Consider the following 18,321-nt stretch of genomic DNA (forward strand, 5'->3'; position numbering starts at 1 on the left):
TTCCTGAATGCAGCCCAAGAGGCTGTTGGACTTTTGTAATAATGGCACATAACTGGTTCCTGCCTGACTTAATGTCCACCAAGGACCTTTTCTGCAAAGCAGCATTCCAGCCAGTCAGTCTTCTGCATGTATTGGTGCACAGGTCTGGTCTGCTCTAGGTTGCAGGACCAGGCATTTGCCTTTGTTGAACTTCATGAGGTTTCTCTCAGCCCATTTCTCTAGTCTGTTCAGGTACATCGAAAGAGCAGCATAACTTGCTTTTATCTTGTCCTCAGAAACCTCCCTCAACCATTGTAACCTTTGAAAGATAATTGAGAATGGCCTCACAATAATATGGGCCAACTCCCTAGCACTCCTCAGTGTATCACATCAGGCACCACCAAATTGTTTCATGTCCAGTTCATTCCATAATCTGATCCTCCTCCACCAAAATTCTTCCTTGCTTCAAACTTTTACAGTCATCTCAGGGGCATGAGATTCCTAAAGACACACTTTATGAGTAAAATTAGAGTTAGGTACTTCCATGTATTAAATACAGTACGCTAGCCAATTATATCTAGAGGTGTTTCCAGGTAACATGTATTCATGGATATAAATGTACAAAAGAATAGTTGAATGTGAAAACTGCCTCTTGGACCTGAGGAGATTACCACTGTCTTCCTCTCCCTCTTGGAGAAGAAGCATAGTGCTTCTGGAGTCAGAGGAATTATGATTTAACAGTTTATAACCAGAGTGAGGAGTTTGAGATTTGCTGTGGACATTCTGCATAGGCTGGTCAACTAGCTAGAAGTGTATAACTTGGTCATTCAGGCTGTAAAATGAAACACGTTGTTATACTGGTTACACTCCCTCACGCATTGGCCACCAGCCTTTCTTATATGTTTGTAATGCAATTAATATTTTTGCACAATAACTTGTTGTAAGTTCTATTTCCTTGATTATTTTCTAGGTCAAAGAACCACAACTATCTTCTTCAGAAAGAAGGAAAGAAGAGGAACCTATCCATCTGGAAACAGGAAAGGAAAGTCTGCAGACTCCTTCACAGAGTCTAATGGGTAAGAGGATGCATATGCTGTTTTTAATGTGTGTATATTCAGATAGACAGAAAAGACAGTGATTTTAAATTGTAATTGATTTATAGCTTACTACAGCATGAAGCACATAAGAGATTTTTGCAGATTTTGCAGTATGATATTCTGATTTTATTAGTTGTCTAAAATACTTCAGAATTACGTTCCGTGAAAGAGTTTTGGTTTAGTCTTTTTCAGTTTTTCACAGGGTTTCGTAACAAAATATAATTTTCCAAAATGGAAAGTTACAAATATTTGTTATGGGAAAGCAATTGTTAGGGTGTCAGAATTTTTTTTTAACTACATTAATTTTTCAGTCCATCACTGCTAAAAACTTGTGAGGAAGTTAATTTACTGTAATTTCTCTCTTCCTTATCCCCCCTTCAATTAACCTATGTACAGATCCTACAATTCAAGAGTACTGTTCGAAGGAGATAGGGAATCTTAAAAGACAACTTGAGGAACAGCATGCTCAAGAACTGGAACACCTCCGGTCCTATTTCCAACAGCAGCTGAAAGAAAGTGAAGAGAGGTACACTACAGAGATTGGCTACCTGCAGGATAAACTTCAAAGTGCTGGGATATCCTCTGACCACTTAAGGTATTGATCAGTTCCTTACTGCTTATAACTTTGAACTGTGTACAGAAAGTGTTTCAAGTAACCATTTAAGTAAAACTATATCTTTTACTTCATTGAAACAGATTGCCTTTCCATGGCTTTATTCCTTCAATGGCTGTAAAGTGTCTTACAAAGAAATGGCATAAACATTGCAAATTAAGTAGTGCAGCATTTATGGTTAATAGAGGAAGATTTGTTAATTGGAATAATGTGTAAATATCATTTCATATATGAGAGTTTTATAGCAGTAATTTCAAAACTTTCAACTCAACAGACCACATTTATCTCTCAAACCTCCAGGGACCATCCTTTACATCTGAAGACATCTTGTGTCAACATAGTTGCCTGAAATTGATTATTTTCTACGATGATATGTGGCAATAAAGTTCATAGTGAAGTTGAGGTCTACTTTTCACCAAGTCATAGGCCATGAAATACTGTTTTCTTTTTAATTATTTTTTTCTTTCCCCTCTGCTTTTTTTACCTTTTCAGTGTATCCAGGGATTCAGAAATAAAGTTAAAAGAAGCCTTCAGGAAAGTGAAGTGCACTGAAAATCCTCATCAGAAAAGAACAGATAAAGCACTGGAGGTATTGTGTAACTCAGTTGACATCTAATATATGTATGGGTGATATAACTTAGATGTTTGGGGTTCTAAGATGAAATTTAAATATGGACTAATATTTGGTAGCATTAAATTAGCTGTCATCTTAGTACTATGCTAAGTAGTACTTGACAGTCCATGTTAGAGGAAAAGGATTTAAATTTTGCTGAAAAAACATTCTGGAAATTATGAACAATAGAACTTGCTTTATTGATCCTGGGTTTAAATTTTTTGATTTTATTTTATCTCTGAAACAAGGCATCTGAGCTGGGCTACTTCTTACTGAAGTGTAAGAGAATTAGCATTCAAATACTGGGATTTCTTAAGGAATCTTTAAAATATTGTCCATTTCTTTAAACACTAGTTGTGAAAGAAGAGCAGTAAAAGTGAAGTCCTGGTGCTTTTGAAGTATAGACTGCACAGTTTAGAGGAAATTTTGAAAAAGTAATCTTAAGAGACCAAATGCAAATGGGAAATACCTCATGCATTCCTCTCTGGTAGTGCTGGAAACCTGGCTCAAAAATTCTGTATTTTGCAAAATAGTGATGCTGTTTTGTACTGTGATCCTGTGCTTGCTGACCTGGTTTCACTGTGCTGGACAAACCAAATAGTACTGGAAGAAGAGTTGTTGTAAATTCAACTTTTAAAACACACATTGAAGCAGAAACAAGGCAAAGTCTTACAGCTGGTTTTTCTAAGTTGTGGTTCAAAATTATGTGATTTGTATGAAATTAAGAAAACCTAATTGAGGAAAAAAAATCTGTCAAATTGAAACTTGAAATTAATGAAATAGAATCACAAATACATGATCTGAGATTTGATGTTTTTTCTTACAGCTTGGTAGGGAGATGGAAATGCAGAATGATCTGGATGTCATTCAATTGCTAGAAAAGCAGTACCAGGAAAGATTAGAAGAAGAAGTAGCAAAGGTATTATTTTTATTTTGTTGCTTTAAAATATGTTTTATAAGTGCTGTCATTTTTATTTGCCATTTTTGACAATTAAGACAGTTGCAGTAGCATGTGCTAACTTCTGTTTGATTTGTTTACAAGGAATTGTCTTTCGGATCCTGAATGGGAAAATCTTAAAAAGATTCTGAAACATTTTGGATTTTTTTAGCTGTCTGTCCTATTCCTAACTCATAATTTCTGTTCATGTGGGATGTGGTGATGGTGTTTTGCTTCAAAACTTCAAAGAAAACAGACAACATGCAACCATATTCTATACTAGAATTTGTTTAGAAAATCCAGAGACTTAGAGAGTGATTTTCTTGCTACCAGAGGCTTAACTGCTGGTCGGTTGAAAGGACTTTGCACTTAACAGTTTAATACTGTTTTCTGATAATATTTTATTGTGCATTTTAATATATTGTGTAAAATGTGTATTTTTTTTGGATTCAGTGACTTTTTCTAAAACATGAAAAGTAAAATGAAGATTTTATAGATAGAGTGTATTAATTTGTTTGTGAATTTACTTCCTTTCTGACTTGCAAAGAAGTTTCCACTTTGCAGAATGAAAAATTATCTCTGCTTTCATTATTCATGGTGTAAACAAAAATTCAAATTGATGTAAATTGAAGATGGGAAAAAATAAAGGACTATTTCCAAAAAAGATTTGCAGTCAGAGTTAAGAAGAATCACCCAGTCAGCCCTGGGTGATGACAGTGATCTGCATTTCTGGAATAAATGTTCCATTTCACTTACCTGCTTGTCAAGAAAATGGGGAATCAAAGTATGTGATTGCATGTTGTATTTTTTTCAGAACAGTTTAAGTTCAAAGGGCAAATGTTTTCTGGAAAGGAAGAGTTAGGTGTTTTTGTTTCAAGTGCAACACTTTCCATATTTATGATGCTATGTTTTTTCACACTTTCTGTAGCTTATGCTATAGATGGCTGTGTTCTAAATCTAGAAAAGATTTGTTCACATGATGGGAAAAGGGGTTTATTTGTGTTAGAAGCAGATGCTTAACAATGCAAAAGTTACCAGCCTGTTGCTAGATACTAAAAAAAAATAAATTTGCTGTAACAGTGTGGTGTGTACCAGGGTGGTCGGGCATTGGAATAGGTTGCCCAGGGAGATGTTTGAGTCACCATCCCTGGAGGTGTTTAGGAGGCATCTGGATCTGGTGCTGGGTGATAAGGTTTAGTGGTTTAGGGGTTACAGTGTCATTGCTAGGAGGACAGTTGGACTTGATGATCTTAAAGGTCTCTTCCAACCTTGATGATTCTGGGATTCTAACTGCAGCTATTTAATGCTAGTAGAAGTGTCTGTCTGGTCAAGTAAAATTCCTTTGCTGAGTATCAAGCACATGGCATTGCTTTCCTTACGTAGCCCAAAATTCCATGTCAGTCAAGCTTTTACCAAGAATGCTTGGTTAGATAGGTAAAGCTTAGCACAGCTGTTCTTATGTCAGTATGCCAGGACTTCTTAGAATCGCCTGACAGAATCTATTTTAAGAAAACTAGGTAATTCCATGCTAAATAACAGATTGTAACTGAAGATAGCATCACAGTTTATTAAACTACCTTAAATACAGCATGTCTGTATTTTAAGATGTGACTATTTGCAAGACTGACAAGGCGTCTCTGTTCTTTTACCTTTCTGTTTTCCTCTGGTAAAAAAAATACAATCATAGTTCAGAACGTTTGCAAGACTGACAGGGTGTCTCTGTTCTTTTACCTTTCTATTTTCCTCTGATAAAAAAAATACAATCATAGTTCAGAACTTTTATTACTTATATTATTGACAGTCATCAATGAGATTTCTTCAGCAAATAGGAGATGCTGTGAAGCATGAGCTAATACAGAGTTGTGTTATTTATTCAGGTAATTGTGTCAATGAGTGTAGCATTTGCCAAACAGACTGAATTGTCAGGAATTGCTAGGCAGAAGGAAGAAGTACCAACACAAATTGTACATCAACAGGGAATGCATCTTGAAATTCAAAAGCAACACAGTGAAGAAGTGGTTGATAGCCCTCTTGGAAAAGCAGCAGAGAAAGACAGTAAGCATGAAGAAGAATTGAGATCACTTTGCAAGGAACTCAGTGAAGAGTCTGGAGAACAGCTTCATTCTAATAGCAATCCTGATTCTGTAGTAGGACAGACCACACATGAATCAGTGATTCCTGGAGAGCTTTTTTCCCATGTCAAAGGTCTTTCAGCAGAAGAAACATCGGTAAGTGTAAAAAAAATTTTTAGAAGTTGGGAGTGTGTAACACTAAATAATCTTTCAAAAGGGTTTACTGTCCATTTCAATGAGAAAAATGCAAAGAAAGAAATTAAGATGAAAATTCCATGTAAATATTTGCCTTTCAAAAGGTTGACAACTTCAGACCTAATTATCTCCCTTCTTTACTGTGTGCTATGCCTGAAGAAAGGAATTTGACACTTGTGACATGAAAATGGGTAATTCTATTTCACTGTATTGCAGACAATGAATTGTTTAAAGGATTTTATAAGTTTGAATGTATTCTAGTGTTTATACAAGGAACGGATTAAAAACAATGCCTAAACAGTTTGGGTGCCTTGTGATAAAGGATATGAACTGAATACAGGGATTATAGAAGTAATATGTAAAGTGTATATTTAGCTTTTCACAATCATTGAGTGGGGATAAGTTGGAATAAATAAAGTAAAACACAGTAATAAAAAGCATAGGAGTTGATACAGTTCACAGTTAATTAAAAAAACTTGTCTTTTAAATGGGGAATACTTCTAAGCCTGGACCTTCCAAGAAGCAGGCAACATGAGGATGCATTCATGATAGCTCCTTTAACTTGTGAAAGTGTTTTCTAAAATTTATTGAAATATTTGTTAGAAATGGTCTTTGAATACAAAATGCTAAAATAGTTCCAATATTTCAGGGCTACAGTGAGATGACAGCATCAGACACAGAAGCATCAAGTCAGCTGTTGTTGTACGAGGAGCGTTTGGAAGACATGAGGCAGGAGCTGGTACGGCAATATCAGGAGCATCAACAGGCAACAGAATTACTGAGACATGGGCACATGCAGCAGATGGAACGTCAGAAAGAAAATCAAGATCAGCTCTTAGCAGAGCTTGAGAGTCTTAAAGTGCAATTAGCTGAGGTAATGTGAAGTTCAACTCAGTGGGTTAACGTGGGTTAAGAAATGGACATTACCAGGAACATTTATACTTATTTATAACTTTTGTATCTGTACATATATATAGAAAGACCTGCACCTCTTTGCTATGCCCATGCATACACACTCCTGTGTGCACACACACACCCACCCCTGGTTGTGTGTGTATATGTACAGACACATATGTGCATATGTTTATAGAAGACATATTTCTTTGATCAAAGCTCAGTGAATAATGGATCAGTTTCGACTTATGTAAACCAGGAGCAAACCTGCAGTGCTGCACAGCAGCCAGAAGAGAGAGTGAGTGAGAGCAGATGCCTTGTAAACCATGCTGCCTTCCAGATACATGGCCCTGTGCAGGATGCAGACTAGCAGCCATTTACATCAATGAAGCCACCAGCCATGTCTAGAAATACTATAAAATACTCCATTTTTCCTCATTACACTTGTACGGTACCAGTGTCTTCCTGAAGCAATGTGTGTTGGCATTTTTTTGTTCTCTCAAGTTCTGGGAGATAAGTCTTTTCTGACTTTCAGAATGAAACTCGATCTGTGGAGTTTGGTGGGAAACACTAATGTTTCTTTGCCTTTTAAAATTTAACTTATTGTCACTCTGTATCTATTCAAAGCCTGAAGTAGGTGTGCTAATGTTTATCGCAATTATTAAGTCTTCAAAAATAATGTCATTTATAGACATGCCTTTCAAGGATTCATTTCCTTGAAAGACAAAGTGAGCAGCATCTGGATCAATTTGGTTTGCTCTGATTTAATTTCAACAATGTAGTATTACTGAAATGCACATGACCATTGTAATCAGCATGGAAACTTCTAGCTCTTCTAAACCAGAGTGTGTGAAGGCTTTTATAAAAATAACTTATTCTTTTTTTCTTGTGAGAAACATGTATTATAGCATGTAATGTCCAGAAATTCCTTCCAGTTTGCATTTTGACCATTTTTTTTCCTAAAGAGCATAAAAATGGTATGAAAATCTCAGAGAAGGTGTAGGTATTTAATAGCTGTATTCCATTCTAGAAAGCTTTCAGTGTTTTTGTAATGATTTAAAGAGATGGACTGAAATTTCATTGTGCAAAATAGCTAAAAAATCAGACATGCAGGACTCACTGTACTCAGAAGCTTATAAAATTGTGTGTGCCTCTATAACACTTCTTTGTTAGCGTGTCTCAATGGAGAATGACAGCCTGGTTGCAGAGAGAGAGAGAATGCTTCTAGAAGAACTGGAGTCATTAAAACAACATTCTGTACCTGGAAAAGAGAGGCTGTTCCGGGAGCTACAAAACAACAGCACACAGACAGAGGTAAACATGGACTTTGACTTTCTTGACAGCTGTGGCATGCAAAACCAGTAAGGTTCCTTTCTGTTGCTGCTCTTTTTATGTAATACATTTTTCTGGAAGATGTTGGGTATTGCTTGAATGGAGCAGGTTTAAGAATCAAGAGGTGGTACTAGTAGACAAAGGTTTTTTACTTCAGATCAGCAGAAGCTAGCTAAATAGCTTGATGGTGAGGGTTATTACTATAGCTGTTTGCTCAGGTAAACTCACATTTTCATATTGCTATAGCAACACCAACAGAAAATACAACACCTGTTTAATCAGTGTGACAAAGTTCTTCCTAATTGGCCCTGCCTTGTATTTCCTGGTTTGTTTGTGCTTTAGTTAATTTTTCCACACAGGAAGAGTATTTCTTGATTTGCAGTTTGGTGCAGAAGTTTGCTTTTTGAAAAAGCAACAACTAATTTAAGTTCTAAATTTCATATTCTACTGCATACAAGAAGAATATGTTGGTTCTGGAATGACGGGATTTCTGTCCTTTTTGTCTTCTCTCCCTCTGGCAAAACTTACTCAGAATGAAAACGAAAACCAAAATGATGTGAGAGAGCAGATCTTTGAGCATGAAGATGGGGGAAGAAAGCCTGATGAAACACCTTCAGCTCTTCTTTCTAAAGAAAGGTGCTTAGAACTGTTCAGAAAACATTTTTCTTAAATTTTGAGAATCATGTTCTTGTTATGAAATTACTAATTTTTATGAGCTTTTTTCTGACTGTTGATAATGAGCAAATTTGTTTCAGATAACCATATTTCTAAGTTTGCATACTTTAGGTTAAGCAATGTTTTTATACAGCCTAATGATGTAATGGCATAGAGGACGAGACAAATCTTAGCCTAGTTTACTATATGTTTCATATTACACACATGTAGAATCATAAACATTTATACACATGTATCTATATACACTTTGTGTGTACATAGGTGAAATAAGTTTATATGAATTGTTGTATTTGATAATCCTGTTTGACTATTCTGTAACTTTTTTCATCTGTGTAGAGGAACAAACTTCTTAATTGTCACTTTGAGAAAAGATTAAGTTCATAATGAATACCAGGCCTCTGCTTTAAAAGAGGAACCAGTTAAAATACCAAGATAAAAGTTCAAATATTAATAAATATTTTGTCTTTTTACATATTTTGTATAAAAAATTGACTTTCAACACAAATTTGTATTTAATATTTATGTATATGATGTGTGGTTTAGTCTTAAAAAAGAAATTTTAATTTTACTGTTTGAACTTCAATTTTTTCTGGTTGCAAGAGTGTATAAAGGATAAAACCCACTTTGCAATCAGGGAAAAAAAATCAAAGGACTGATTAGTTTTTCTCCTGCAGGCATGTTTTGCAGAAGACTAATGAAAAACTCATGAAGATTCTTTTAGATGTTGTGAAGACAACTATGGCAATGGAGGAGACAATTGGTCACCATGTTATTGGGTTACTGGATCGGTCTGGGAAAGTCCAGCCTTCCAAACCAGCTGGGTGGGACACAGAGGCAGAGGAGTCAATAAAACCCTGCATCCGTGTAGGATATGAAAAAGGTACTGATTGTATGATTTTGTATTTCATAAGAAGTATCCTTTGCATACTTTAATTATTTATTTAAATAACCTTTGTTTTGAAATTTTTAATTAAGCTTTTAAAATTTTTTTAAAAACCCTGTTTGTCATTTGAATGCATATGGTATCTCCACTTAAGAGACATTTCAGGAGTTGCCTGGGTCATGCCCCCAGCCAGTTATGACTCACATCTGGGGTCCTGCTGCAAAGCCTGCAACAGAATGGGAAATTGATTGAGAAATGCAAAAATAAATATGTTCTTGTGCAAGGAAGCAAAGAGAATAAACCATAGCTCCATGGCGTCTTTCAGCACCTTTATGCCCTCCTCAGTACATAGGGGGAATGGGAACTAGTGTCAGGTTGTATCTCTAGTGGGGCACTTGACGTCCATAGGTTGCTGGCCACTGAGGCCAGATGGAATGGAACAAGCCTGTATATATGTGCTTATGGACTACCTTAGCCTAAAGAGGGTGGGGGCATGCAAATAGCCTTTTGGAAACAGTTCCAAGAACGTCCTAACTGCCAAGACTTACCCATCAGCTGTCTGGAGAAGTATTAGTTGGCACAAGCCTAAAGGAGCATTTATATTGCAGTTAGTTGCTTACCAGTGTCTGAGAATTCTCCTAGGCTGTTTATTTTCTTGTGAGTGCACTGAGATAGTGTCTGTCCATTGCTTTTTTGTGCAAGAGTAGGAGTAGGTGCTTGATCATATTGGCATTTAGGTTGTGTGCATCCATCCTGAATCTTGAGGGGAGGCAATGTACAGCAGATCAGTTCATCCTGAAACATGTTATGTGTCTGGATTTGGCTGGAATTTTAATTGCTATGAATGAGAAAAAGAACTAGTAGTCAAATACTATATTTCAGTATTAAGAAAGTAGCTACTACAGGGTAATAATGCAACTGGTAAGTGAAGGTGAACTTCTCATTCAAAATGTAGGTTGTTGCATGTTATCAATTCCATTTGGCTTTAAATATAGGTCACATTAAGCCTTGGGACAAGTTAAAAATGGTTGTGTGAATTTGTAACAGTGACATCTCTTTCAGTTGATTATTCGAAAGGTTATTTGTGGTGAAATGTGTAAAGCAGTAGGTCAAAAATTCTTGAATTTTTCAAGTTACCAGCAAGTTTATGCTTGTGCTGCTGTTTCACTAAAAAAGCCCAAGCTTGTCACTTTTATTTCCTGCACATTTCACTGTATTTAGCTGTGAGGAAAATTATCTTCTGAAAATTCAGGTTTTTGAGGCTTTGCCTTTTTCTCCAAACAGTAGATTGGATAACTAAACTTCTGGCCTTAATTTTTCATGCTTGTCCTTGAGACCTTAAAGATTGAGAACATCTACTACTGTAGTTGAAGGAATCACTTTTTTTCTAAATGAAGTATTCTTGCACTTCACTCTGGGGTGGGAAATGTATAGAGTTTGCTTAGGTTAAAATATTTAAAATTATTTTCAGCCACTGGTGACTGTTTTCCACACAGTCTCCTAGCCAAATGGTAAAACGAAAAATGAGCAGGCTTATAAAGTTTACCACCAGCTCCTTTTGTTTCTTGTGGTAGCCTTAAATTTTGTGTAAACTGCATTATGAATATAAGTTTTCTATATTAAAAGCAGAAATTTAGAAATATTGTCTTCTCATTGTGCAGTCTGAGGTGTGTAAAAAGTGTTGGGATTTTCACAACATACATTGCCCAACGAGATAAAAACCTGTTCTGGTTGTGAAGGTTGTGTGTATTGTGTATTACCTTGTGCCTTCAGTTATCTCATGCCTATTCAAAGAACACATACTGTTGCTTTTCTCCCTCATTCTCATTTGCAGAGTATGGCTCCCTTTTCTCAGATAACATATACATAACTGTATGTACAAAGTGCTAATACGTGATTGTTGCCTTTCACTCCTCTCATACGTGTTTGCTCTGCACATTTGCAGCACAATACATGCATTGGCTTTTTGCCTGCTCCTGCACAGCAATGGGTATACTTGTGTGTGTCACTAATTATTGTCATTAATAGTTCTTAATATGGATGACTCACATTACATGTGTATAGAAAAACACAGCACCTTTATTTGGTATTTTGACTTATTCCTGGCTTTCATAATACTGCTGTCTAAACACCCAACATGCCCTGTAACTGGAATGTATTGTTAATTTTTTGTGAAATCTTCTGATGTTAGAGTACTCTCTTAAGTAGACGACAGCTCTATTCCGTTCTGCTCATGATGAAAGTTGTCTGTTCTAACTCTTGTGTTTGCTGTTAGCTTATTTTCAAGAGGTATGTGAGGTTTCACTCTTCTGTAACACAGCAATATGTCTGTTATTGTCATACCCCTCCTTGGTATAGAGCGACATTCGAGCTATGCACATACTAGTTGTTTATTCCAGTAACTTTTTTGCACATTTCCTTACATTCAAAAATAATTATAAAGGGAGGAGAAACCAAAAAGAGTGAGGATTAAAGATGCAAACTCACAGTAGCTATAATGGGCGAATGTATAGTTTATAATGTATCGCTCTGGTTATAATATCCATTCTCCTTTTCTCCTTTAAAATGATACAGCAGCATCATTGCTGCCACTGTGGTCAGAAAGCTGGAATAGTAGTTCTGTTTTATCAGTTAAAGTATTTGATCCTTCTTCAAATAGAATTAAATGGCAAATTCTGTTAGTGTTTTCAGCAATGGGACTGTTGCTATTCTTTTCCTATACTTCCACTGAATGGTCTGAGAGAACATAATCTTTTAGAATTTTTTCCCCAGTGTTCTATACCAGTAAGAAATAGGTAAACAAACTTTTTTTTTTAACCAGTGCTTGTTATTGTGTTTTCTAATACCTAGCCAAACTGATCTTCCTTTTCAATGAGTTAGGAGTTTGTAGTCATAAATTTGTACCAATAAAAATATAATAATAAAGTAGAAAAAATAATGGGTTTAATAAAGGGAATTATCTCTGACCTTCTGAACATAATCCATATTTATTGACAAGCGAAACTCAGCTTACTGTTTTTGCTGAGTTTCAGTATTTTTACAAGCTGAACCAGTAAGGTCACATACTTATAAGTACACGTGATTTGTAGAGCATGTAGAGGTTTATCTAGTGGGACGTTTCCTAGATTATTAACCACAGGATTTTATTTCTAAAAGAGTGAGTAAAGTTCAAATTTCAGTGATAAAATGTGTCATTGGAACTGTACAGCATTTGTGCAAAGTAGTCCAGTGAGTTAATTCCATGTGGAGATTTGGGCCAGGAATCATTGTGCCAAATCCAGCAGGGTTTGCTGTTCTTTCTCCCTCAGTTGCTGTGCCTTGGGTAGAGGGACTGCAGTAATGCAGGTTGCTCTGGAGAAGCCTGTGTGGTTATGGCAATCCTTGAATATTAAACCCTCTTACCTACTTTCTGAGCTCCTTGTTTCTGAGCAGTCTACCAGGAACAAGGTAGTAAGTAGCTTTGTACTCTGAACTGGCACAAAACCAGTTTTTTGTTTCCAGCTTGTAACCCCTAACTTTTTTTCCTCAGTGGAATCCCAGAAGAAAACAAATACTGGGTCTACGTGATGCAAAATATGTATTGCTTCATAAATGTCAGTTGGCAGCTCATAAACAACTTCTGTATCTGAAACTTCTGAGCAAGCACTGTATAATTAAGCACTTTTCTTAAGATTTAGTGGGCCATGACGTCTGACGTGCTGAACTGCAAGCTCCATGGCAAAGGAAACAATATGAATCTTTGTTTCTTTGGATGGTTTTGGGTTTTGTTTGTTGTTAGGGTTGGGTTTTTTTGTTACAAAGAGAAAGTTTACAGAAAGAGATGACAGTTTTACTAGGCCAGTTATATTCTATTTATTATTTTGTGTTGGCCGAAAAAGAAAATTGGAGGACAGAAAATTTGGTTTTAGTTCTGTTGGGGTAGGAGATTGAACAGTATTATAAGGATGAGTAAAATGGGGATTAGACATTCAACTGCCAAGGGTGGTAAATAAGACTGGACAGCATTTCTATTTCTTATTTCCACCACCGAAAATCTTCTGGAAAGATGCTGTACTAAGACACTGTGTACTAACACTATTTTGATGGGAAAAAGATAATGTTTGTTTTTGTATTTGACACACATTCATCGTTGCACAATTCAGATGTACCTTTCAAGCAAATAAATCACTGAAATAGAAGGGTTACAAGACAGGAATTATGGGTTAAACCTGCGAAGGAAAACAGGAACATTACATAGGTAACTTGTACTCCATCAAGAAAGAATTAGATTATGCAATAACTAATATGTCATTGTTTTATCTTGTTTATAGCTGTGCTACTGTACTGTGGGCTTTTATTTTGTGAGATCTCTGAAGCTAAGCAGGGTCTTACCTGATCAGTACTTAAGATGGGTGGCCTCCAAAGAGCATCAGGTGCTGCAGTAAGTGTGTCGGTGGCTCAGTAGGGAATATGTTTTCCTTCAACTCAGTCTCAACCAATACTTTGGCACAGCATTTGGAAATACTTATGCTGGTGGATATCCATCTTAAATTAAGGTCCTTTCTACTCTGAGGATGTTAAAGCTTCTGCATCACTATTGATATTTTGAGACACCCAAGGCCAGCCCAAATTGGGCGATGAGAAATCAAAATGCTATCGAATAAAATAATGTGAACTTGTTTAATTTCGCAGCCTTCCTTATACTCTAGAGGGGTGGAATATTAGGATGTTATGGGAAGGCTTTTATGCTATACAAACCCATTGCAAATATTTAGTGTGCTGGCAGAAAATGACTGCTAGCCACTGCTAGGGTGATTCCACTACAGGAATTTATGGCTGAAGTTCCAAAGTGCAGTTCATGAAAGTGCTTTGAGATCCTGCGTAGATGAAAGGTGCCACGTGAATGTATATTCTATTCATCTGGTTATTCATTCCATTCATGCATAAAGTGTGCTTCTGTTTTTGCCCTTTGGAGTGTGAAAACAGTTTGTAACATTATACCCCACATATCTAAAAGGAGATATGAAACAGTAATGATAGAACTAGAAGAAAAAAGATATTAAATACAGCTGCATTTAAAAAAATCTTAGCAATTAGAAGAGAAAAGTGAACAAAGCTAAACCTTCCTTAATTAAAATCACTATAGATTAGTCCATTGTGTATGGGTCATATATACAGCTGCATATATTATTATCAGAATGTTTGCAAGTATGAAAGTACAGTAAATACATCAGGTGGTTAATCATGATGAAGCTTGTTAAAAATACTAAAAACAAACCTCAAAACTAGAATATGACTTTCTTGCTAGGTTCAAACAAGATCAGCAAGAGCACTCATATACTGAAAATTATTTGCTTGTCTGGTTAAGAGGCAAGAGCAACAAGAGCTAACTACATTTTTAAAGGCAGTTTGCAAGATCGACCTATTACAATTTCATTTCAATTTCTGTAGCTAAACAAACTGTTCTAGTTCAGCAGTCACAATTTGTGGAGTAACCAGGAATTTGAATTCAGAGAGAACCCAGCATTGCAACTTCATTGTTAAACAGGCATTGACTAGTCTTAATTCATTTACTGTTGCTGCTGTTTCCCAAACATAATGTATTTTTTTAGAAAATCCTAAGCAAAAACATTTGTTTAAAAAATAACCACCACACCAAGTTACGTATTTTATTTTAAATTTATTTCAGAAATATACTTCATTTAAATAAACTGTCATTTAAAAAAACTTTCTACAGTGGCTTTTATTTCTGACATTTAAATCCATCAGCCTAGTGACAAAACACTTCTTCATTTTTAAAACACGTTATCAACAATAGTTTCTACTGACACAATGTAACTACTATATTGGTCTTTCATACTGAAGTGTGATTTTAAAACATCTCAGGACTTTGCTTTCACTTGGCTTGCATAAATACAGCCCTGAATTCTAAATAAGGCAAATGTACCATGTTCTAGATGAACTGCAATCAGTTTAATAACATAGGCAAATTTTGTGTGTCCAGCTGTTCAGGAGTGGATAATGTCCTTAAACTGAATCAGACCACTGGAAGATTGAGACATAGGCAAGTGCCAGGTGACCCATCAGCAGGGACGGTTACAGTCCTGCTGCACTGTGCTTGATTTGTTCAGCTACCTATTTTAATAAATTTTCAGTTCACTAGTAGTAATGCTGAATTTTGTTGTTCTGTATTCCAGCCTGTCCTGAGAAGCTGCCTGAATTACGTGTGATTTTCCTTTTACTCACTTGAGTCTGTGTGTTTGATTCACTAGCTTGAACAGCTTTGTGTTAATGCACAGTAGCATAACTGGGCATTGGTGAAAGAGGAACTGACAGTCTCTTTTAGCTTTGGGATATTTTTTTTTAGCTGATTGTATTTTAAAGATAATCTTTCAAGTATTATTGCAAGTTATTCAAGGTAGTAAGGGTCACTGTTAATAACAAAGGTTTGAAGATGAGCCTCAGAGCCCCAAAGCGTACTGAAAGTACTGAAAATACTCTCTGTTAGTATCTCCTTTTCTCTTTCCTGTTTCTTTTTAGTTATCACATTGTTTATCTTGTTTGTGTGAGTTTTAGTATGCAATATTTTCCTTTCAGTTTTTGTGACCAAGACAAATATTTTAATTGCTTTCTGACTTGTCTTTACAATTGTAACTCAGATGTACATTTTTTCATGCTTGAATTGCTAAGAGTCTGTGTGAAAATGTAACTGTTTATTTCCAGAGTCCAGTTCCTCATATCATGGTAGTAGCATGGGAGATGATGATATTAACATGTGGTCAGGAGCAACGGATGAAGGACTGCTGAGCCAACATTTTGCAGAAAGTGGGGTGGAAATAGATCCTGAAAATGAAGAGCTCATTCTGAATATTAGTTCTCGACTACAAGCAGCTGTTGAAAAGCTTCTGGAAGCTATCAGTGAAACTTCAAATCAGGTGGGATTGTCTGACAGAAGCATTTTGAATTTTGTGTCTTTTTTTTTTCTGTATTTTTCTTGTGAATGTTTTTATAAGCCTAAAACCAGTAGCCTCGTTTTGAAAGCTCAGACAATACTTCAGGTGCCTACACTCAAAAAAGGCTCTGCTTTGGCCGGCAGAGGAAGTCTGAATTTGGGCACGTTTATTAATCTAGGGCAGCCTTTCATTGCTCATATGGGTCGTCTGCATCCTGCTGCAATCCAGAGAGGAGACAGGAGGTGTCAAAGCACATTGAGCTTGCCCTGGTGAAGAGGGAGGATTAGGGGGAACTATGCCCAGTTGTCTTGACAAACATTGTAGTCAATTGACTGGCCAAAAAGGTGGAGCTCTCCTACTGTCTCCTTCAACTATGATTTAAACGTGGCCAGTTAAGCACATATCCACCTTGCTGTCAGAAAATGAGTCTGCACTCCAGTATTTATGTGAGGTATGTGATTCATGAATAGTATCCAAAACAGAGTCAGTTTGCTATCGGAGTACTTCATGTGGTGGGATGTTACTTGCTCTCTGGAGTACTTCCTTTTTAATTGTAATGTGAGCTATGGGCATAGCTCAGTTCAGATCACACTGCTTTTATCATGTACTTTACTTTAAGATTGCATACGACTCAATTTGAGGGTATCAGAGTATGAAGCTCTCTTGAGGAACTCAGTCTTTAGAGTCAGCTCTTTAATCTGAGACTGGAATTCAAAAGTTAGTGTGTTTTATGCTACAGACCAAACTGTTAATTAACCTAGTAATAATATTACTTACAAAGTCATTGCTTTCTTGTGTCTTAGTGTAAAATGCAAATATTTGCTGCTGATTTTTAAATGCAATAGTTGTATACATAGCCCTAAATTATTTTGATTTTGTGGCTGATAATTTTGCAGTACGTATTCGCCTTTCATGATACCAATGAAAACGCACTGTATTTTAAGAAGCTTATTTTTATTTATTGTTAATTGACCTAGAAAGTTTATTTTTTCTTCATAGCTTTGTAGCTGACACCTTGCCAATACCAGCAACAGTGTTATGTTTTGGCTCAAACATATGGCTAGACTTTCATTTCATCAATATGGATTATGCAAAGATGGATTTATCATGGCTAGACTTTCGTTTCATTAATATGGATTATGCAAAGATGGATTTATCCATCATTATCATATGTTTGGCTTTTTTTTTCCTGACATTAATAAAATATTCATCTGTTTACACATTTCCTCACAGTATAAATACTGACATCTTTTCTGGCTGTTCTGTAGAGGTACTGTGCAAGCATTCAAGCTTGTCTGCTTTGCAATGTCTAGTGTGTGCTGACTGGGTTATATACAGTTCTTGTGTATAATAAGAGTTTATAGGTGACTTGAAAGTTATTTTTCAATATTCAGAATATAGCTATTTTTTTCTACTCTGTAATACTTTGTAATCTAAAACTAGTTACAGACAAAGGATTTTAACCTGTCCTTAATCAGTTGTGTTGTGCGTACAGAGCTGTACCCATCTTTTCAAACAGGGAGTAAGAGAAACTTGGCAAAATCTTCAAAGCAGCTAATTGAGACCTGTCTGAGCACACACTTTCAGACCTGAAATGCAGTTTGAATCTTCAGGCAAGGCATATAGTGGGTGTATTAATTCAAATTCCACCTGCTGGTGTTATGTATAGGTAAATAAATCAAGCCACTCCTCTGAACTCTTTTGGTTGGGAGATACTAACTGGAAAGCCCTTAAACTAGCAGAGTTTGAGAAAGTTCTTCCTGTTAAATTAACTTCAGGAGAAGAATGAATGCAAACAATGACATAGCTGTATTTTTCTTTCATTTGTCGTAGTGGAGTTGGAAAATCATTTTTAGTTTCTGTTCTGCCAGCTTCCTTGTCTGCTGCCGTGATTCCGTGCAGGTACAACAAATTGTGCTTCCTTGCCTTGGAAATTACTTGCCAGCTGCTCTCAGAAGATTTCTGTTGCTTTTTAACATGACACTTTTCTAAGAAGGATTATTTTAGGAGTGACCATATCAAGTTTTCCTGTACCTCTCTATTTGGGATTAATGCACACCTGAATTACTCTGCTTAAAATGTGATCTGAGGCTTCCTGC

General features: G+C 36.1%; 1 protein-coding gene across 1 annotated transcript in view; it reads left to right on the forward strand.

The window, feature by feature from the left end:
* AKAP9 (A kinase (PRKA) anchor protein 9) overlaps positions 1–18,321 on the forward strand; it is a gene marked incomplete at its 5' end in the record, with an annotated part of 76,403 nt that overhangs the window by 20,059 nt on the left and 38,023 nt on the right. The window contains 10 exon segments of the mRNA XM_009078457.1: positions 950–1,055; positions 1,473–1,671; positions 2,182–2,278; positions 3,129–3,221; positions 5,117–5,467; positions 6,156–6,380; positions 7,574–7,714; positions 8,265–8,368; positions 9,082–9,287; positions 15,993–16,204. Of these exon segments, the coding sequence (XP_009076705.1) occupies positions 950–1,055; positions 1,473–1,671; positions 2,182–2,278; positions 3,129–3,221; positions 5,117–5,467; positions 6,156–6,380; positions 7,574–7,714; positions 8,265–8,368; positions 9,082–9,287; positions 15,993–16,204 (1,734 nt within the window).

Source organism: Acanthisitta chloris, unplaced genomic scaffold (assembly GCF_000695815.1).
Source record: "Acanthisitta chloris isolate BGI_N310 unplaced genomic scaffold, ASM69581v1 scaffold17677, whole genome shotgun sequence".
In the NCBI taxonomy this organism is placed as follows: Eukaryota; Metazoa; Chordata; class Aves; order Passeriformes; family Acanthisittidae; genus Acanthisitta; species Acanthisitta chloris.